Genomic DNA, 21,393 nt, shown 5'->3' with positions numbered 1-21,393 from the left:
AGGTGTCATCCGCCTATAATAACGATATATCTACAGAATGATACTTATTCCACAGGCACTGCTCAGTCAGAGATTAGAACAACCCCTTCCCCTATCCTAACACTACAGAAATTTTACACGAAAGTCGCGCCGTTAATATCTTCTCCACCCTTAGACCTATTCCTCACCGGTCCCTAACAAAAACCATTCTGCCCTTCACAAGATGGCGCCCACCCGGAAGCAGTCCCTGCCGGAGGCGGGAAGAGCTTCCGTTCCGTACAACCATGGCGCCCAAATTGCGTGGGAGTGCGCATGCTCTCATTTTCATGGCGCAGCGGGTGGCGAGAGGAAACGCTGGAGAGGTTTGTGCTGGGCTCCCGGGAATAGGAGGAGAGGTCGGGCCTGGATTTGGGTTCTCGTCTTGTATTGGTTTTGTAAGACAGATAGGCTCGGCTTAGTGTGGGAAGAAGGGGAGGGGGGAGTGGAGCGCCCGGGGGGCAGCTTTCTGTGGTGGGCGGAAGAAGGGAAAGGATCGGAGCAGCTTTGTGTGGTGGTGGAGGTGAGAGGTAAAGGCTTGGTGGTTTCCTCCTGAAATCTGTTAATTAGAAGGGTCTTTCTGCCTCTCAGTGGCTTCTGGGCACCGTAAAACCATTTTATCCCCCCCCCTCCTCCCCAATCTTTTTATTAATGCAGTTTTCTATTCAGGGGAGGGTGGTGGAGGCAACCCGTCAATTCAGTCGTCTTTCCCTACTCTTGTTCCTCTAAAACAGGCTAGGCCACGCCGGTCCTGGACCGCCACAAATTGGCCTGGTTTTCTAGATATCCATAGTGAATATGTATGAGCTAGAGTTGCATGCACTGCTTCCATTGTATGCAAATATATCATGCATTATTCATTGTGGGCGTCCTGAAAACCAGACCTGTGGCCCGCCAGGACCGGAGTTGCCTACCCATGCCCTAAAACTATTTAACTTTACCCCAAAACGCACAGGTACTTTAGCAACCTCTGGTACGAAAGAAGTTGTTAATCTTTACTTCTGTGCATAAAGGACGTTGTTACCCAAACCGTTCGTTTACTTTCCTTTTGAGAAGGAACTGATGTGGCTATAGTGTTTATTGGTAATAGCATTCAGAATAGTTTCTCAGTGCCTGCCCGCCAGCCCTTCAACATGCTCCATCTCTTCTCAAGGGCTTTTAAAGGAGAAATTTATGGCGGTCACTCATTTCTTTTTTTGGCAGAATCCTTCTGATCAAATTCAGATGGCGCCTTAGGTGTGTTAGACTGCCTTTCTGGTGCTGAAGAGGCAGGTAGCCCCAGCAAATTGGAACATAGAAGTTGAGGGAGGGGCTCTGAAAATGTTGGATATTTGCCAAATGAAGAACTCTTAGGCTGAAAATGTCAGATGGTAAAATACATTACATGAGGACCTTGCAAGACTGGAAGATTGGGCATCCAAATGGCAGATGAAACTTAATGTGGACAAGTGCAAGGTGTTGCATATAGGGAAAAATAACCCTTGCTGTAGTTACATGATAAGTTCCATATTAGGAACTACCATCCAGGAAAAAGATCTAGGCATCATAGTGGATAATACTTTAAAATCAGCTTAGTGTGCTGCAGCAGTCAAAGCAAACAGAATGTTAGGAATTATTAGGAAGGGAATGGTTAATAAAATGGAAAATGTCATAATGCCTCTGTATTGCTCCATGGTCAGACCGCACCTTGAATACTGTGTACAGTTCTGGTCGCCGCATCTCAAAAAAGATATAGTTGCGATGGAGAAAATAGAGAGAAGGCCAACCAAAATGATAAAGGGGATGGAACAGCACCCCTATGAGGAAAGACTGAAGAGGTTAGGGCTGTTCAGCTTGGAGAAGAGATGGCTGAGGGGGATATGATAGAGGTTTTTAAGATCATGAGAGGTCTTGAACGAGTAGATGTGACTCTGTTATTTACACTTTCAAATAATAGGAGGACTAGGGGGCATTCTATGAAGTTAGCAAGTAGCACATTTAAGACTAATCAGAGAAATTTCTTTTTCACTCAGTGCACAGTTAAGTTCTGGAATTTGTTGCCAGAGGATGTGGTTAGTGCAGTTAATGTAGCTGGGTTCAAAAAAGTTTTGGATAAGTTCTTGGAGGAGAAGTCCATTAACTGCTATTAATCAAGTTTACTTATGAAATAGCCACTGTTATTAATTGCATCAGTAGCATGGGATCTTCCTAGTGTTTGGGTAATTGCCAAGTTCTTGTGGAAACAGGATGCTGGACTTGATGTCCCTTGGTCTGACCCAGACTGGTAATTTCTTATGTTCTTATGTGTGGAAGAGCACGTTTTTTCTCATTCACGGGCCGATAGAGTACAGTGCGCTCCGATGGAACGCACCGTTAGCCAGCATTTGAACGCGCTAGCTTTACCCCTTATTCAGTAAGGGGTAATAGTGCGTCCAAAAGGTGCGTCCAACCCCCCGCCCCCGAACCTAATAGCGCCCACAGCATGCAAATGCATGTTGATAGCCCTATTAGGTATTCCCGCACGATTCAGAAAGCAAAATGTGCAGCCAAGCCACACATTTTGCTTTCAGAAATTAGCGCCTACCCAAAGGTGCACAGAAAAGTAGTAAAAACTGCTTTTCTGTGCACCCTCCGACTTAATATCATGGCGATATTAAGTCGGAGGTCCCGAAAGTTTAAAACAGTAAAAAATTTAAATGGGCCTGCGGCTGGCAGGTCGAAAACAGGACGCTCAGTTTTGCCGGCGTCCGGTTTCCGAACCCGTGGCTGTCAGCAGGCTCGAGAACAGACGCCGGCAAAATTCAGCGTCGGCTGTCAAACCCGCTGACAGCCGCCGCTTCCATTAAAAAAGAGGCGCTAGGGACGCGGTAGTGTCCTTAGCGCCTCTTTTTACTGCCAGGCCTTATTTAAATAAATTAAAATACTGTATTGCGTGCGCACAGGAGTGGCCTGTGCGCCCGCCGCTCTCCCGCGATTTTACTGTATCGGCCCACAAGTAATGTTTCAGTCGGTGTACAATCAAGCTCTGGAATTTGTTGTTGGATGATGTGGTCTAGGCATCTAGCATAGTTGGGTTTAAAATGGGTTTGGACCAGTTCCTGGGCAAAAATGTATACACAATTATTAGGCAGGTAGATTTGGGAAAGCCTCCACTTATCCCTGGGAGTAAACAAGAAATAGATCTACCAGGTATCTGTGATCCAGACTGGCTACGGAGACAGGTGGCTGGACTTCCATTCCCATTCATGCCTCACCCACTTAGCTGAGACATTAGTCCAGGAATCACAGGCTGCCTGCAGTGTGCGCTGCAGGCTTACCAAAGTCATTTTATAACATTCGCTCATGGTATAAAATAGGCTGTATGCGTGTACATGTGTTCACAGTTTTATATGAATGAGCACGTGTGTGTGCACATGCGGCCTCCCCCACATTAGTGGGGGGGTTTGTTAGATCCATGTGCCAATGCAATTACTAGTTCCCCCTCGTTCGCCCAGTTAAAGTATAGGATTTCCTATCCCCCCTAGTTAATAAGCCTCACTTTTAGCCCCAACCCTTAAACCTTGCTAACTAGCCCCCCCTTTTTTTTGTTTTTAGTTTCTTCTGCTATGGCTAGAGTGTAAAGTTATGCGGTGGGAGACTCCCAGGTCAGGTTTGTGCATACAGATTTCAATGAGAAATCTGAGAAGGCCACGCTCTGCCTAGACCATGTCCACGGCCGCCCCCCCCCCCCCCCCCCTCTTTTTTTTTTTTTTTTTGTGTGCATGTAGTGGGAGATATGTGCGTATTTGTGCACTTCTTAACATATGTGTGGCGCGCACCGGCCCAACTTCTGTAGGTATCTCTGGGCTTTTAAAATTCACCTCTATTGGTTCTTTGGCCAAATTGTCCTTTCTGAAACTTAAGATGTTGTGACAGCTAAAGCCTCTTTCTGCACATAATTTTAGATCTGTACTGCAAGCTTTGATCCTTAATAGATTAGATTACTGCAAATCTTTATTGATTGGATTACTGGAAAATTCATTGAAAGCCCTTCAGTTGGATACAAAATCCTGCTGCTGGGTTATTAACAGGAACGGCTTTATGTGAGCTTATAATTCCTGCCCTTCTCCCTTCATCAGCTCCCGATTGTGTGGTGTATCAAGTTTAAAATTATTAGTTTTAAACTTTTTATATTTTGATGTCTCCCCCTGGGCACATGTGATTTTTAAACTTTGATGTCTTGCCACTTATCCTTCACTCGGCAAATCACTGCTTGTTAGAGATCCCGACCTTCAGAACAATGCATCTTTCTGAAGCCCATGACCATGCTTTTTCTGCTGTTGACCCCAAGTTGTGGAATGAGCTTCCTGAATATTTTGGAACAATAATCTGTGTTTCTACATTTAAGAAGGCAGTGAAAAGGCTTTTAATAACTCGCAGTAACTTTTTTTAATTAAGATGATCCTGTACTTGCTTACAGATAACAGCTTTCAGATTTCCATACATTTTATTCTGTTGGTTTTGGATGATAGTCTGTTTCCATTTGATCTTAATTTAGTTTATTTTTAATGAACCATTCCCTGTACTTACCCAGATCAGTCCAGACTCCTGGGTTTTGCCTTCCTTCCAGCAGATGGAGACGGCGAAAGTTTCGCTGACACTGGTATATAACCTGGTGTGCCACCTGCAGTCCACCAGTATTTCTCTGTCTCCAGCAGGTGGTGGTGGTACAAAACCTGCAGTCTGAGTAGTTTAAAAAAAATAATTATAATTTTAAACTGAAAGAGTTCCTCCCAGAAGATGGGTAGGTCCTGATGGAGCCAGCCCTTCTGGTTGAGGCTTGAATGAGCAAGAGGTTGGAAGCCCCTCTACTTCGGTCCTTTTGCAGACAAGGGGGGGGGATAACTGGTGGTGCCGGTTCCCTCCCACCCCCCTGTCTAGAGGACGACCAGTGCTGCAGCCCTGCTTCAGGGAGGTGTTTGTTTGTTTTTTTTTTTTTAATCAAACTTTAAAAGATAAACAAAGTACAAAATATTTTCCTTTTTAGATTGGAGCTAGTTATCAGTGTGGTGGGGGGAGTTGCGGATGGCTTGGTGGGGGATCCGTTCCTTTCTCTCTCTCTCTATTTTTTTATTTTTTTGCGGTAGCCATATTTGCACAACAGCAGACCACCGGGGGCCATGCTGCGCAGCAGTTATGGTGCAGCCTGGGGAGAGAAGTGTGTGCGTCTCTTTCAAAGCGGAATCTGTTCTTGATGTCACTCCGAGGGAAAGGGCAACTCGGAGTCTGTGTAGAGACCGGCGGAAAGGCATTGGGCACCCGCGGGGTCCACGAGTTGCCGATGCAGGTGATGGCGTCTTCTCGTTTTCAGCGGGAGCTGTGGCCATCTTGGCTTTCTTCTCTGCAGCTGCTAAAGGAGGAGAAGAGGGAGCTCTATCCCCCACAACTGTCCCCGATGGACAGAAGACCCACAGAGGCCCGGGGGTCACGGGTCCCTCTGTTTGAGGAGGATGAGGATACTACTGCTTTTTCCCCTGGCTTCGTGCTGCTTCTTCACAAGCATCCCTCAACAGGAAGGTCACAATGCAGATTTTCCAGGAGCGGGAGTCCGCAGCATCAGGGTCCTAGCAAGCGGTCCAAAAGATGCAACCGGATGGGTCGACCAAGATTCAGCGAGTCCTAAGTCGGACCACCCACTCCATGTATACACATGAGCCGTGGGGAGCTTCTGGTGGAGGTGCCCCAGGGGGGGTCAAACCCTACTGTGGAAGGAGACGATCCGATGGCGGTTCGTCGGTTTCACAGAGAAGAGCTATGGTCACTAATTCCTTGTGTTCTGCAGGAGCTCGGAATAAAGGAGCCGCAAGATGGTTCTGACAATGAGGAATTGGACTCATTCACTTAAGAGATCCGACGAATGCTTTTTCTTTTCTTAAGCTGGTGTTTTGAGAGTGTGAGAGACCACAGACAGATTTGAAGGTGGGCAGAGCTATGGATAAGATGTATGTTCTTTGCCGGAGGACATATTGGATTTCTTGTGGCTGCCGAAGGTGGATGCCTTCATTTTCGGCTGTTACGAAAAAGACTACTATTCCTGTGGCTGGTTCTGCTGTGCTTAAGGATATGCAAAATAGGAAGCTAGAGGTCCATCTCAAAAAGATTTTTGAGGTGTCTGCCCTGAATATGAGAGCACAGTATGCAGCAGCTTTATGCTTCAGGCTGGTTTGCACTGGGTGCAGCAATTAGTCTGGTAAGGCAATGTCAGCTGCAGAATCCAAGCAGGCAGAGCGGCTGGAAGCTGTGGTAGCCTATGGTCCTGACACATGTATGATCACCTCAGCACTTCTTCTAGGACTAGGATGTCTGCCATCTCGGCCAGGCAGCTCCTTTAGTTGCCAAACTAGACGAAGGACATTTAGTCTAAGTCTCAGCTTTGGGTGTTATCCTTTAAGGGGAAGCTACTTTTTGACAAGGAGCTGGTAAAGCAGCTGGGGAAGAACTCCCAGGGGGTTGTGAGGTACTGGTGGGGGCCATCCCACTCTGGTTTGAGGCGGACGAGCAGGGGGTTGGTGACCCTTCTGATAGCTCGATCTGGAGGTCTGTTGGGTGGACATCTGGTGGTCCAGATACCTCATCCCCCACAAGACAGTGGTGGAACCTGCTGGCATTTCTACACTGAAAGGCCCGTGGAGCAGGGAATTAACCCTTTTATACGGTTTGTCCTGGGCTGGGTTGCTAAAGTTTGGCAAAAGACTGATATATAGCCAGTGCTCTGGCTCCTTTCTGTTCTGCCATGTGGCCTGCGCTCATTAAACCTGAACATCTACACCAAAGGAGAGTATATATTTCACCCCTCCTCACCTCCATTCTGACTTCTCCTTACTCTTAAACTATTATCCCATTATACATCAGAAAACCCATTTATTCGATACTTGCTTTATTTGTGTTATAATGTTCTTTTTAACTCTGCTTTTTTATTTTATTTATTTAAGTGTTTGTATACCGTCTTTACAAACAATTTTTAATCAAAACGGTTTACATAATTAAAATAAAAAGAAATATAAATGAAACTTAAAAAAACATAAAATTATTAAATTATAAAAGGGAAAAATTACAAAAAATATTCAATAAAATAAAAAAGTATCTAAAACAATAATTAGTTTACATAATATAAATCAATATATAATAACTTTAGCTGAAATGTTAATTATAATACTAATGTTTTATGTTACTAAATGTTTCCATGTATGAAGTTCAGTGTAAACCGGAGTGAAGGCTTCTCGCTATACTTCGGTATAAAAAAAGAACCTAAATAAATAAATATATATCTTTATTTGTTCTCAGTATAAAAAAAGACAGAACAAGGAACCAGTTAGAGGAATCTGAGCCATAGCAAGGTTTCAGAGGGGGGGATCAGCGATGGGGGTTTTTGTTTAGCAGCTTCACTGCCTGCGGAGGAGGTCAGTTGTTGGCTCCGTGGCGCTGAGGGTCTGCCCCCCTCTGCTTGCATTTGAGGTGCTAGTGGTGCTGCAGGGGCGGGGAGAAAGAGCGTTTGCATGCAGAAAAAGCATTCAGGAGTCTGTCTAGCTCTGGAAGACCAAGACTTGCAGGTGATAGGGAAACCTTCAGTGCTACTCCCCATCAGTGCAGAAATGGCAGCCATTTTTGATTCCCTAGCAGCTTTGGCGAGAGAGGCGGGGAATCACCACCTCAATTATCGCCGATGGTTCACAGTGCCACAGAGGTGCAGAGAGGCACTTGCACTGAGGAGTCGTCTCTGGTTCTGGTAGAGGTCTCCTGCTGGTCTTAACTGGCTTATGCGCAAAGTATGTTTAGCAGGATACTCTCTCTTGGCCTCAGTCTCCATGGATTCTTGTCCAATCAAGAGGCGTAAGCTGCTGAGAAGCTCTTCAGGCCAGCGATTTTTGATGCCGATGTTAAACGGGTCTGGGTCTAAATGCGCGGAAGATGCAGACAGGCTTTACTTTGCCATGTGGTAGTCTACGGCTGCGGTTCTTTTTCCGCATGCATAGGCACGGGCTTGCCCTCTCTCTGCATGGCGGTTACATGCGCAGGGACCTGTGTGCATAAGGCCGCGGCTTAGATTTAAGCGCGTACGTCTTTGCAGGTGCTTGAGCATGTATTTGTATAGGTACTTGTTGCGTAAGGCCGTGACCTAGACTGGAGCGCGTATTTGCGCAGCTATTTGCGTGCATTCGAGCATGGCCTATACGAGCGATTATTTGCGTGTTACTTGCGCATGTACGACCATGACCTAGTCTTGAGCGTGTATTTGTGCAAATTCTGGAGGTGTGGGCAGGTACAGCCAAGTGGAGTGGCACAAAGAAGGGCCGGATGGCTTCGACGGCCACTGTTGCACGGTAGTTGAGAGAGGCGATGAGTTCGGTGTACGAATGTCAGGGCTGCGCAATTCCTATTCTTTTTGAGATCTCGCTCTACTCTGTCACGAGCAGCATCCTGGGCCGAATGTCAGCAGGTGTCGCCACGAGATTTGTAGGGCGGCTGTGTGGAAATAAGTCGCGCACTTTCGCCAGACATTACTATTTGGATGTCCACGCTCCAGATACCATGGGCTTTGGTGAAAGTGCTCGAGCGGGACTCTCGCAGCCCTTACCCCGGTTAGGGAAGCTTTGGTACGTCCCTGGAGTCTGGACTGATCCGGGTATGGACAAGGAAAGGAAGATTGGTTCTTACCTGCTAATTTTCATTCCTGAAGTACCACGGATCAGTGCAGAGACCCGCCCAGTTTGGGGTGAGAAATTTGGAGTGTCTGCTCGATCTGTTATTGTAAATACTCTGAAGGTTGGCACAGGTTGTCTTTTCAATCTAAAGATTGGTCAGGATAGTTTCTATTAAGGGGTTTTTCCACATGTTGCCGCTTGTTCATGAGAGATGTTAAAGTGTAGGCATATTTGTTTACATATAGTAGCATCTTGGCTTGGGTACAGGTCAATACTGAGGGACTGCAGGTGGCACACCAAGTTATACGGCAGTGTCAGCGAGACTTTCTCTGTCTCCATGTGCTGGAGGAGAGGCAAAACCCAGGAGTCTGGACTGATCTGTGGTGCAGGAACAAAAATTAGCAGGCAAGAACCAATTTTCCTTTTTCTGAATGTACCATTCCTTATCCACCTTGAACATTGGGATGTGTGTGGAAGCCAGGCTTTTTAAAATAAATCTCAGATGCTCACGTCCGGCATCCTCATCGCTGTGTGATTCTTATGTTGATCTGATTTAAACATTTCACAGCCTGAAACTAAATCAGCATAAAGCACTTTTCTCCGTTCAGCAGAGGGCAAAGTCAGCCCACCGCTATTCTGTAAGCGTTGGATGGCTGTTGGAATCATCTGCCAGAGGAGGGGAGAATGCTTGGGTACGTTACTGCCCGGAGGATTAGCAGATTTGTTAAATTGCTAATCTCCAGCTTGGACCCTTTAGATGCCCTCTTCTTTTACATTGTTTCCCCATCGACCACCTTTTTTTTTTTTAATGGACATTGCAGTTCTGGGATGCCAAAAGCTAGAGAAGGCAGATCTGTGGCTTCTCAAGAAACGGACAATATATCTTATTTCTCCATTGCAGGTTTTGAACGTTGAGCTCTCGAGGTGGCAGGCGTGGAGAGAGGAGGTGGTCTTCTGATGTGTGACAGCGGGGAGAGATGAAGGGGTGAGTACAAGCTGTGTTTCCTTCTATCCTCCCAGGCCGGGTGCTCCAGGCTAATCTGGGTCCTCTGGAACCTACAGCAGAGCCTTTTAAATATTTTCAGGTCTCTGAATATTCGAAATGCATGTGTGTGATTTATTCACAGTAATAAGTTAATTTGCGCATTGTTAGAGAGTCCGAAGAAAGCAAATCCAATTGTGTCTGATACACGTTTACTCTTTCCAGTTAATTATTTTAATTGCTCTTTTTTTTTTCCCCATGAAGCAGCTTCAGGAAAATCTGTCCCTGCCATGGTTTATTTCTTTATTTTAAGTTTTCCAGACTGTTTCTGAGAAGTGGCTCAAGGCAGTTTACAAACTGATCAATAATGCAACAACAAAAGCCGAAAGTCAGAAATGAAGTGCAGTATCTGACAATAACGAGCAGGCGTAACACGATTATAAAATGTAGCATTGCGTGAGCAGTTCAAGAAATATCTAAATCTGTCCTGGAGGCATTCCTTAACCGGTCTGGTTACCCATAACGAGGGTGCATGAGAGATTTCCATCCATCCGAGAACTGGGGCATGCAACTCCTATCCCCTGCATATTCATTGTGGCTGCCCAGAAAACCAGGCCAGTTGGGAAATGCTGATCTAATGCATGCAAACACTAAAGCAAAAAATTATTATTTTTTTTTATCTAACTGAAGCAAACAAAACTAGGTCATAAAACAGTAAAATATAAAATCTCAATAGCTTCCCTCCTGCGAGGGAGCAGATCGAGGTTTCCTCCCCACATGGGGAGGAACTTTCACTTTCCCTGTATGTACCTGGATCAGTCCAGACTCCTGGGTTTTGCCTCTCCGCCAGCAGATGGAGACAGAGAGAAAGTTTCACTAACATTACTACCTAACCCAGTGCGCCACCTGCAGTCCCTGTCTTTCTCTGCCTCCTGCAGATGGTAGATGGTGCAAAACCTGCAGTCGGGAGGCTGTTTTGGATTTTAGGAGCCTTCCTCCCAGGGGGGTTTTTGGGTCCTTCCCTGTCTGGTCGAGGTGGACGAGCTAGGGGTTGGTGACCCTTTTGTACGCTTGCTGCTTTCTTCAGTGAGGTGTAAATCTGGTGGTCCAGTTCCCTCCCCTTCATGAGGCAGCGTCACGTTCAGGGTGGCTGTCTTTCTTTTAGTCGGTCCCTTTTTTAATCTGGCTGATTTTTCTTTTTTTCTGCTAGCAGCTCTGTGTTCCATTCTAGGGAGAGAAGGTATTGTAAGTTGTTTTTTTTTTTCAGTCACTGTGGGCAAATGCCACAGGGAGGCTATTCCTGCTCAGGTTTAAGGGGGGTGTGTATCATGAGTCATCAGAGGATTCCAATGGGGAATTGGCTTTCTGATGTCTAGAAGAGGGAGAAATTGCATATGATTGAGAGCTGCTTTGCATTCTGCTCGGCTTTTTCTTTTTTTTCACAGGTGTCTTGCTGAGTCTGTTGGCTCAGAACCTGAATATGCTTAGCATGGCTGGAGGTCAGTTCTAAGTTAAGAATCCTGTTTCTTAACACCCCCCCCCCCCCTGTATCCAATTTAAGAGATATTGGATTTAAAGAAGGTAAATGCAGCTCTCAAGGTTCCCCGTTTCCACATGGAAACTCTGAGGTCTGTCATAGCGGTGGTACATGAGTTCTTGGCATCTCTCGTCTTGATAGGCATATCTGCACAAAGCTATCAGGCTGGAGCACCAGAGATTCCTGAAGTTCATGGTCCTAAGGGAACATTTTTGATTTTGAGCTCTTCCCTTTGGCTGATGACAGCTCCACGTACCTTCACCAAGGTGATGTGGTGGGGGCAGCTGCATTGCAACAGGAGGTTGTGTTGGTGTATCCGTATGTGGATGACTGGCTTATTTATGCGAAATCAAATGACCTCTGTCTACAATCAGTACAAAAGGTACCAATGTGCTTGAAGTCTCTAGGAACCTAGGAAGCGTATCTTAGATCTCAGTTTAACACACTAGTGGAGAGAGTGTTTCTTACGGGGAGAGAGTGTGCAAATTGCAGGGTCAGATTAGACTTCTGCTAGAGCTTTTGGTGCACAGGGTCTGGGACTGTTTACAGCTCTGGGTTCTATGGCATCGACATTGGAATTAATGCATTGTGCGTTCACACATATGCGGCCTCTGCAGGGGACTTTTCTCCTGCTGGAATCCATTATTGGAAGAGTTTCATTTTCCTCATCTGATAGAGGGGGAAGCCAGGGACAGTCTTTTGTGGTGCTTATTCGCACCAGTCTCGAGCGTGCTGCAGAATTGGAGATTCTGAATTGGATAATAGTCACCACTGATGCAAAGCCCCTCTGGATGGAGGGCAGTGTAGCAAGATCAGTCGACATAGGGCCCAGTGGTCGAAACAGGAGGCCTCATGGCCTATCGGTCTGAGACGAGAGCGGTGCATTTCACGTTGCTTGCCTGTCTGCCAAGGCTATGCAGCCTTCCAGTACAGATCCTATCAGACAATGCGACGATGGTGGACTACGTCAATCGTCAAGGTGGAACCGAGAATCGGGCAGCGGGTCAAGAGGCCCGGGAGTTGATTCTCTGGGCAGAACAGCACTTGGAGCAGCTGGCAGTGTTTCACATCGCTAGAGAGAACTACATTCAGGCGGATTTCGTTGCTCTGAGAAAGTTTAGATCCTGGAGAATGGGAGCTGTCAGAGAGAGCGATGTACTGTTCATGGAAGTTGGAGATATCCTGACCAAAGAGAACACCAAGGCTTCGCAGTCTTATAGCCGCTGAACAGAACACAGTACAAAGTAATCTGAGATCTGGTGCTGCTGTGGACTCGAAGGATTCTTCTTTATCTTCCCTCCCGTGGCCTCTGGTAGACGAGGGATTACGGTGGATAAACATCCAGTTCCCTGTACGTACCTGGATCAGTCCAGACCGTGGGTTATGTCCCCAATCCAGCAGATGGAGTCAGCCAAAACTTTGAGGGGGCGTCACCATAAGTAGAACTACCCCCTCTGCAGGAGTTCAGTATCTTCTGACTCCAGCAGATGCGAGTAGGGAATTTGGAGTGCTCCCAATTCAGCATAAGCTTTTCACTTTGTCTTTGGCTGCCTTTTCTTGGGCTATTGCCTTTTTTCTGTGGAATCAAGTTTGAAGCAAGTTTGTTATAAAAAAAAAAAAAAAAAAAAAAAGGAAAGCTCCGATTGAGCAAATTAATTTATTGAGGGGTTCAACTTTGGGGAGGCGTGGCTTACCCTCTGTTTGCGTCTCCCTTGTGTTCTATGCACTACTGTTGGGGTAAGTCTCTGTTTCTTTTCCTTTCAGCTCCCCAAACACCCCTGGTACCTCGCGGAGACCGATAGCACCGGCCTCTGCGCGCTTGCCACACTGTCAGCGGCCATCTTGAGCGCCTCGTGGGCGGCTCGGCAAGGCAGGCAGGCAGGTTTTTCTTTTTGGCGGGTAGTGCGGCCAGGAGGGCCCCCCCGCGCCTTCGGATTCCTCACTTCGGCGGGCAGTGCAGGCCATCGGGCCCCCCCGCGGCGGCGGCGTTTCGGCTCGCGGGACCCCGAGGCTCATTATTTTATTCATTTTGAGCACTTTCGTTTTTTTCTTTCGTTTTTCGTTTATCGTTTTTCGTTTTTCGCGGTACTTTTTCGGCACTGCGATGCCGCGGCCGACGCGCTGCGCGGCCTGCGGCGAACCGGGGTCCCGCATCTCCAGGGAGGGCATCTGTGCCCGGTGTCTTCCCGGGGGGGAAGGCACCTCACAGCCTGTGGCAGATTTCTCCTTTCTCGCGCCTCTGCCCGGACGCCGGGGGCGGACCCCTCCCACAGGCCTGGCGGGAACGGGGGCCATCTTGAGCGCTCGGCGCCCCGAGGCACCTCAGGAGAGAGCGAATGACAGGGAGTCGGAGCCAGACTCGCCCCCGCCCTTGCTGCCGGAGCAGGGCCCGCAGGGGCAGGAGAGCGCGGACGTGCCCCCCTCCAGAGCCTCCGCGGCGCGACCCGGGTTTTCCCCGGAGTTCGTACTACTTATGCACACGGCATACCTGCAGGGTCTGGATACGCCGGTGGACCCCCCCCCTGCCAAGATATGCCGAACCTCGCCTGCGGCTCCGGCCCCCCCCGTTGCGGCGGGAGCGGGGGCCCCTCGCCTACCCGCACTTGCTCGGGTTTCGCCAACGACAGGGGGATCGACGCCGGACCCAGTGGACCCTGACCCGGACTTCATCGATCTGGGGCAAGGGGACGCCACGACGGAGGGGGACGATCCGCGTACGCTGCGCCTTTTCCAGAGGGAAGAGCTGGACGAGCTCATCCCGCGCATCATTCAGGAGCTGGACCTGGATCCGCCACCTGACCCGCCTGCTCCAGTAGCGCCGGCGGTGGTCACATCCTCAAAGAAAGGAGATCCGGTCCTGGCGGCCCTGCGCCCGAGGGCGAGGGCTTTCCCCATTCACGACTCGTTCCTGCAGCTCCTCACGAGGGAATGGGATACCCCCGAAGCGACTCTGAAAGTGAGTCGTGCCATGGAACGGCTGTACCCGCTACCCTCAAGATTTCCTGGATCTCATCAAGGTTCCGAGAGTTGACTCTGCAGTCTCGGCGGTCACGAAGAGGACGACAATCCCGGTGACAGGGGGCACGGCCTTGCGGGATACGCAAGATCGCAAATTGGAGATCTTCCTGAAAAGAGTCTTCGAGGTCTCCGCGCTGGGTATGAGAGCAGCGATGTGCAGTTCCCTCGCCCAGCGGGCAAGCCTCCTGTGGGTTCAACAACTTCTCACCTCCCAGGATCTGCCAGCGGCGGAGGCCGCCCAAGCGGACAGGTTAGAAGCTGCAGTGGCGTACGGGGCGGATGCCTCGTATGACCTGTTCCGCGTCCAGGCGAGGACTATGGTCTCGGTGGTGGCGGCCAGGCGGCTGCTGTGGCTTCGCAATTGGGCGGCAGATACGTCTTCCAAGTCGAGTCTGGGCTCCCTACCATTCAAGGGTAAGTTCCTCTTTGGAGAGGATCTGGACCAGCTCATCAAGTCGCTGGGGGAAAATGCGGTGCACCGCCTCCCGGAAGATAGATATCGCCCTTCCCGGGCGTTTGCTTCATCCCGGACTAGAGCCAGAGCGCAGCGACGTTACAGGAACTTCAGGCCGGGGGGCTCCAGGCCGCCTGCTTCCCGGTCACAGCCCTGGTCGCGCTCCTTTCGCGGCCGCAGACCTGCGCGCCCCGCTCTCGGGACAGGTAACCCCTCCTCCAAGTCTTCACAATGATGCCAGAGTCGCCCACTCCACCGTCCCCAGGATCGGGGGACGTCTGAAGTTTTTCTACAGGGAGTGGGCGCGGATTACCTCAGACCAGTGGGTCTTAGACACCGTAAAGTTGGGTTACGCTTTGGAATTTGTCAGGCCACCGAAGAGTCGTTTCGTATTTTCCCCTTGTGGCTCGGCCCTCAAGCGGCAGGCGGTGCAGTCCACGCTGAACAGGCTTCTGGAGATAGGCGCTATTGCGCCCGTGCCCTTCGGAGAGGTGGGCTTGGGCCACTATTCAATCTACTTCGTGGTGCCAAAGAAGGACGGATCGTTTCGGCCCATTCTGGACCTCAAGGAGGTCAACAAGTCCCTCCGAGTGCTCCGTTTTCGCATGGAAACGCTGCGGTCGGTGATCGCAGCGGTACATCGGGGGGAGTTCCTTGCCTCCTTGGACCTCACGGAGGCTTACTTACACATCCCCATTCGGCCGGATCAGCACCGTCTTCTGCGATTCAAGATACTGGACCAGCACTTCCAGTTCATAGCTCTCCCGTTCGGACTGGCGACGGCCCCCACGCACCTTCACCAAGATTATGGTAGTCGTGGCTGCGGCCCTCCGGAGGGAGGGGATCCTGGTTCATCCCTATCTGGACGATTGGCTCATTCGCGCGAAATCGTTCACCCTTGGCCAGGCGGCCGTGTCCAGGGTGCTACAGTTCCTGCATTCCCTGGGATGGGTGGTGAACTTCTCCAAGAGCTCCCTCGTACCCTCACAGCGCTTGGATTTCTTGGGGGCAACCTTCGACACCCGGCGGGGCAAAGTCTTCTTGCGACAGGACAAGGCGCTCTCTTTGCGGGAGCACATACGACGTTTCTCTGTGTTACCGGAACCCAACTCATGGGATTACCTGCAACTCCTGGGGGTGATGGGATCCACCATAGATATGGTCCCCTGGGCGTTTGCCCATTTCCGGCCCTTGCAGTGGGCGCTCCTCTCCCGTTGGAAACCGGTTTCGCAGGACTACCAGATGATTCTGCCACTTCCTCAGAAGGCCAGGGACAGTCTGGCCTGGTGGTTGGATCCGGCGAATCTAGCCCGAGGCGTGTCCCTCGACCTACCGGATTGGGTGGTGGTCACCACCGATGCCAGTCTAGCGGGCTGGGGCGCTGTCTGCGATCGCAGCGCCACGCAAGGAACGTGGTCGGCGGTGGAGGCGACGTGGTCCATCAACCGTCTGGAGACCAGGGCGGTCCGGCTCGCCCTGCGGCATTTTCTCCCGCTCCTCCGAAACCGCGAGGTCAGAGTGCTATCGGACAATGCGACCACCGTGGCCTACATCAATCGCCAAGGAGGCACGCGCAGTCCACAAGTCGCGCTGGAAGCAGCGCTGCTCATGCAATGGGCAGAGCGTCATCTCGTCCGGCTGGCAGCGTCACACATCGCCGGGGTGGACAATGTGCAAGCGGACTTCCTCAGTCGTCAACGGCTGGATCCCGGGGAGTGGTCTCTGTCCGACGAGGCGACGCAGCTCCTCGTACATCGGTGGGGGGCTCCCCACCTAGACCTGATGGCATCCGCTCTAAACGCCAAGGCTCCCCGCTTCTTCAGCCGGCGAAGAGAACGCGGTGCCGAGGGGGTGGACGCCCTGGCACTCCCATGGCCGACACATCTGCGGCTCTACGCTTTTCCACCGTGGCCTCTAGTCGGCCGGATGCTCCGCAGAATAGAAGGACATTCGGGGACGGTGATCTTCGTCGCCCCGGAATGGCCCAGGCGACCTTGGTTCGCGGACCTGCTGCAGCTGGTGGTCGACGGTCCGATCAGGCTGGGGCATCTCCCCTTCCTCCTACACCAGGGCCCGGTATTTTTCGAGCAGGCAGAACTCTTCTGTCTTGCGGCCTGGCTTTTGAGAGGCGACGCCTCCGGCGCAGGGGGTACCCGGAGGCGGTAATATCGACGCTGCTGCGGGCGCGCAAGACGTCCACGTCGGTGGCCTACGTTCGCGTCTGGAAGGTGTTCGAGCGGTGGTGTGCCAACCAGGAAACTAGTCCCACAACGGCTTCGGTCCCTCAGATCCTTCAGTTCCTGCAAGACGGGGTGGACAAGGGATTAGCCTACAACTCGGTGAGAGTCCAAGTTGCCGCTCTTGGTTCGTTGTTGCGTGATGGGGGTTCTCTCCTGCAGCACACGGACATTGCTCGGTTCCTCAAGGGCGTCAAGCACCTCCGGCCTCCGCTACGGGATCCCTGTCCCTCCTGGAGTCTCAACCTGGTGCTGCGAGCCCTGTCGGGGCCTCCGTTCGAGCCCTTGCGCTCCGCGACGCTTAAGGATCTCACCTTCAAGGCGGTATTTCTGGTGGCAATCTGCTCCGCTCGGCGTCTCTCAGAGTTACAAGCGCTATCGTGCAGAGAACCCTACCTCCGGTTCTCCGACTCTGGAGTCTCGATCCGCACCGTCCCTTCCTTCCTACCGAAGGTGGTCTCGGCTTTTCATGTGAACCAGACGGTGGAGTTGCCGTCCTTCTCCGCCTCCGAGCCGAAGTCTCTCCGACTCCTGGATGTTCAACGCACACTGCGTATATACCTGGGGGTTACCAACGAGTTCCGGACTTCCGACCATCTATTTGTCCTTTGGTCCGGTCCGTAGAAAGGCTCCCAAGCCTCCAAGACAACCATTGCGAGATGGCTGAAGGCGGGTATTGCCGCTTCCTATGTCGGGGCGGGGCGGACGCCTCCGCCTGGCATTGTAGCGCATTCCACAAGGTCGCAAGCGGCCTCCTGGGCGGAGGCGCGCTCGGTCTCATCCCAGGAGATCTGTCGAGCGGCTACCTGGAAGTCGTTGCACACGTTCGCGCGGCATTACCGCCTACACCTCGCCTCTTCTGTCACGGGACACTTTGGTGAACAGGTTCTCCGAGCAGGCCTCGCAGGACCCCACCCGGTTTAGGGAAGCTTGGGTACATCCCACGGTCTGGACTGATCCAGGTACGTACAGGGAAAAGAAAATTATTACTTACCTGCTAATTTTCGTTCCTGTAGTACCATGGATCAGTCCAGACGCCCACCGCTTTGGGTCTTTTTCACTCCTGCTTCATCTTGCTCGGGATATCGGTAAGGGTATCTGTACTTCACCACTTGTCAATTTTCCACTGTTGTCCCAGCATCAGCGCCTCACGAGTTGACGTGTTGTCTGTGTGGCCTCCTACCCGTTGTAGGACGCCCACGGTTAGTCTGTTATTACAGTTACATGGCTGGTTGTTGCCAATTTCTTTATATAAACTTGATTCCATGAGGGGGTTCGGGTTGTTCTACTCGGGCTTTGATATACTCGATACTGAACTCCTGCAGAGGGGGTAGTTCTACTTATGGTGACGCCCCCTCAAAGTTTTGGCTGACTCCATCTGCTGGATTGGGGACATAACCCACGGTCTGGACTGATCCATGGTACTACAGGAACGAAAATTAGCAGGTAAGTAATAATTTTCTTGCAGCGTGATCCTGGTAGCTCCAGAGTGTTCACACTGACCATGCTTCCTAGTTCTGATCAACATTTATTTATTTATTTAAAACTATTTCTATACCGGACTTCATGAATGGGATTCATATCAGGCCGGTTTACATGGAACTGATGGGCCTCTAAGGTTCAGACATTAGTCAACTGTTTTCCACCAGGACCCAATATTTTTGGGTCAAGTGGCTCGCTTCTGTCTCACAGCTTTGGTCTGAGAGGAGACAACTGAGATGGAGGGGATATTCCAAAGCGGTTATTTCCACCTTCTACATCCTTGACATGCAAATCTGAAGGATCTTCGAGTTCTGGTCTGCTGTTGACAGAGTGCAGCCTCAGTCTGTTCAGGCTACGATGTCACACATTTTGGCTTTTCTACAGAAAGGTTCTAGTCAAGGGACTGGCCTGAGTGTCCAGGTAGTGACATTGGGTTGTCTCTGGGGTAAGGTGTCTGCACTTCCGGATGTGCTATGGTTCCTTCAGGGAGCTAAGAACTTGTCCTCGGGTGCGGAACATTTGTCCCATCTTGGAATCTGAATTATCTAGTCCTTTAGAGGATTGTGTGAGGCTCTCTTTGAACCAGAAAAGAGAGCTACGGTTAAAGACTTGTCTCTTAAAGTGGTTTTCATGGTTGCTATTTTGTCAGCCAGGAGAACTTTGGAGCTCCGGGTGCTGTCATGTTGAGATCCCTTCCTACAGATCCCCTTTATGGTGCCTTCTTTTCGGCCTGAGGTAGTCTCTGTGTTCCATCTTAGACAGTAGAGCTTCCAGCTTTTATGAATTTGGATTATTTTATGCCTCATGCATGGGAGTTTAGGCTCTTAGATTGGAAGTCACTTATGATTTCCATAGATTTCATCACCTCTTTGTAGATGGTATCACTTCTTTGTATTGTGGAGTGGCCCAAAGAAGGGGAATAAGTTGTCTAAGGCTACAGTTGTGCAGTGGCTGAAGGAAGTGATTGTGTCAGCTTATGTTTCTAAAGGTTGCCCACTACCAGGGAATTTAGGGGCACACGACACATTCTCAGGTGACTTCCTAGGCTGAGTCACACAAGTGTCTCCACACGAAACTTGCTGGGTGGCTACTGGGAAGTCATTGCCCACTTTTGCTAGGCAACATCACTTGGATTTTGGGGCTCCGGCTTCCATGTGCTTTGAGTGTTCTACGAGCAGAACTCTCCACATCCTACCCGAGTAAAGGGGAGCTTAGGTACATCCCAGCAGTCTGGACTGAGAAAATTGGTTCTTACCTGCTAATATTCATTCCAGTAGTACCACAGATCAGTCCAGAGTCCCATCCATTTACTGGGGGGAGAGTCCGCCACTCGAACTGTTGCTTTGTATGTAGTTTGGAGTTATTGGAGGTTTTCAATACTGATCGCGTATGTTAAATGTGGGAAACAAGTTTTCCCTTGTCTTTTTGGACAACTTCATCTTGTTCTGGCTCGTTGGAGGGGAGTGAGTTTGCTTAAAAGTTTGATTAGAAATTTATGGTGGCTGTTGTCATCTTGGTTTGGGTACAGGCCAATACTGAGGGGATTACAGGTGGCAGTGAAACTTTCTCTGTCTCCATCTGCTGGCAGGGAGGTAAAACGCAGGAGTCTGGACTGATCAGTGGTACTACAGGAACAAAAATTAGCAGATGAGAACCAATTTTCCTTTCAAAATGGGGCCAGGTTTGAGCAAGCTGTTCAGCCATCACCAGTTGCTGAACAGCACCTCTGTGTGGAGAGTGAGGGAAGTGTAATTTTATCCTGCGGTATACATTAAAAAAACAAAAAAAAAACCTTTTGTGCTTGCAGACAGCAGAAAGTAGCTGAAACTGAAGAAGGAACAGTGCAAATCCAGGAAGGTGTGTGTGAGGTTTTTCCCCTACTGATTTAGAATTTGTATTTTATTTGTGTGTGTTTTTTTTTTTTTTAATTTACATAGCTTTATGGTATCTAATGTAACTTTCATGGTTGCTGTATTGCTGCCCTGCAAGAGCCAGCTGTGTGGGTGGAGTGGGGGGGGATGGGATTAAGTGATCTGCTGAAGGTCACGCCGTATTGTAAAGAGCTACGGAAGTTGGGATGGGGGAGGAAGAAGGCGTCTTGAGCATTGCTGCTCGCTATTAACCAAACCATCATCCCGCCAAAACTCGACTTAGCAGGGCGCTGTGCGTGGAGGAGGGAAAGGGATACGTTCTGAATAGTCATGCATGGAATATGAAAAAAGGTTGACCTTGAGCTTTTGTGATGTTGGGGACTGGGAGCTCAGTTTGGGCTGCCCCTCCTCTTTTTTTTTTTTTTTTTCACCTTTTAAAGAGAGGGAAATAACATCCACAAAAAAGTTCTCTGTGAAGCTGCACCGACCTCTGTCAGGCAGAATGTTCAAAGGCCTCTGGAGTCTGGGCTCCTTGGGGCAGAGAGAGAGGTTTAATGACAGTTTTGAAGGCTGGAAAATTCCACATATTCCATTTTTTTTTAAAAAAATAAATTCCCAAAGGAAAAAAGGGTCAAATGCTAACAGTTCCTAAATTTCTTGAGCATTTTATGCTCTAAGTACAGCGTCTTTCTAGGAAAAGATGAACAGAGGGCCCTGTCCGTAAGAAGACCAGATCGGCGTTACAGCAAAGGGTCGAAAAAATGTTAGAGAGCAGATGTTGCTTTGTGGCCTGATAGCAGCGCTCCCCTGTGGTGGGGAGGAGTTGGGCCAGCCGGGGGGGGGCCCGCAGAAGGAGCTTGGGAGTCCCAGCAGGTTGTGCCACCTTGACGCAGATGGGCTGGTGACAGCTTAAGGTTGTCCTGGGTTCCAGAGGGAGCCTTGTATCCCCTCTGTCGGAGGATTGTTGTCTCGTCTCCCCCCCCCCCCCCCTTAGGACCCATCTGGATGAAAGGAGCGAAAGAAAACGAAAACAGTAACCTCTGTTAAGTGGCACATGAAGGCTCCTGATGCTGTTGTCTCAGTTGGGGGAAGACTGGAGCCCAAAATAGCTTAGGGACCTTGTTGGGTAAATCGGAG

The 21,393-nt window shown here is 49.9% G+C and overlaps 1 protein-coding gene across 5 annotated transcripts in view; it reads left to right on the top strand.

The window, feature by feature from the left end:
• Positions 1-240: 240 nt before the first annotated feature.
• The window catches only part of USF1 (upstream transcription factor 1), a 50,535-nt gene continuing 29,382 nt past the window's right edge, over positions 241-21,393 (top strand). For 4 of the 5 annotated variants that reach the window (XM_029579366.1, XM_029579367.1, XM_029579364.1 and 1 more), the window contains exons 1-3: positions 241-341; positions 9,577-9,660; positions 20,193-20,242. Coding sequence is in view for 2 of the 5 variants with exons in the window: in XM_029579364.1 (XP_029435224.1) it covers positions 9,653-9,660; positions 20,193-20,242 (58 nt within the window). In the remaining 3 variants the exon portion in view is untranslated. Of the gene's footprint in view, positions 342-9,576; positions 9,661-20,192; positions 20,243-21,393 lie in introns of those variants that run through there. The other variant, XM_029579365.1, reaches the window with a different exon arrangement.

Source organism: Rhinatrema bivittatum, chromosome 16 (assembly GCF_901001135.1).
Source record: "Rhinatrema bivittatum chromosome 16, aRhiBiv1.1, whole genome shotgun sequence".
Lineage (NCBI taxonomy): Eukaryota > Metazoa > Chordata > Amphibia > Gymnophiona > Rhinatrematidae > Rhinatrema > Rhinatrema bivittatum.
This window is presented reverse-complemented; position numbering and strand designations above follow the sequence as displayed.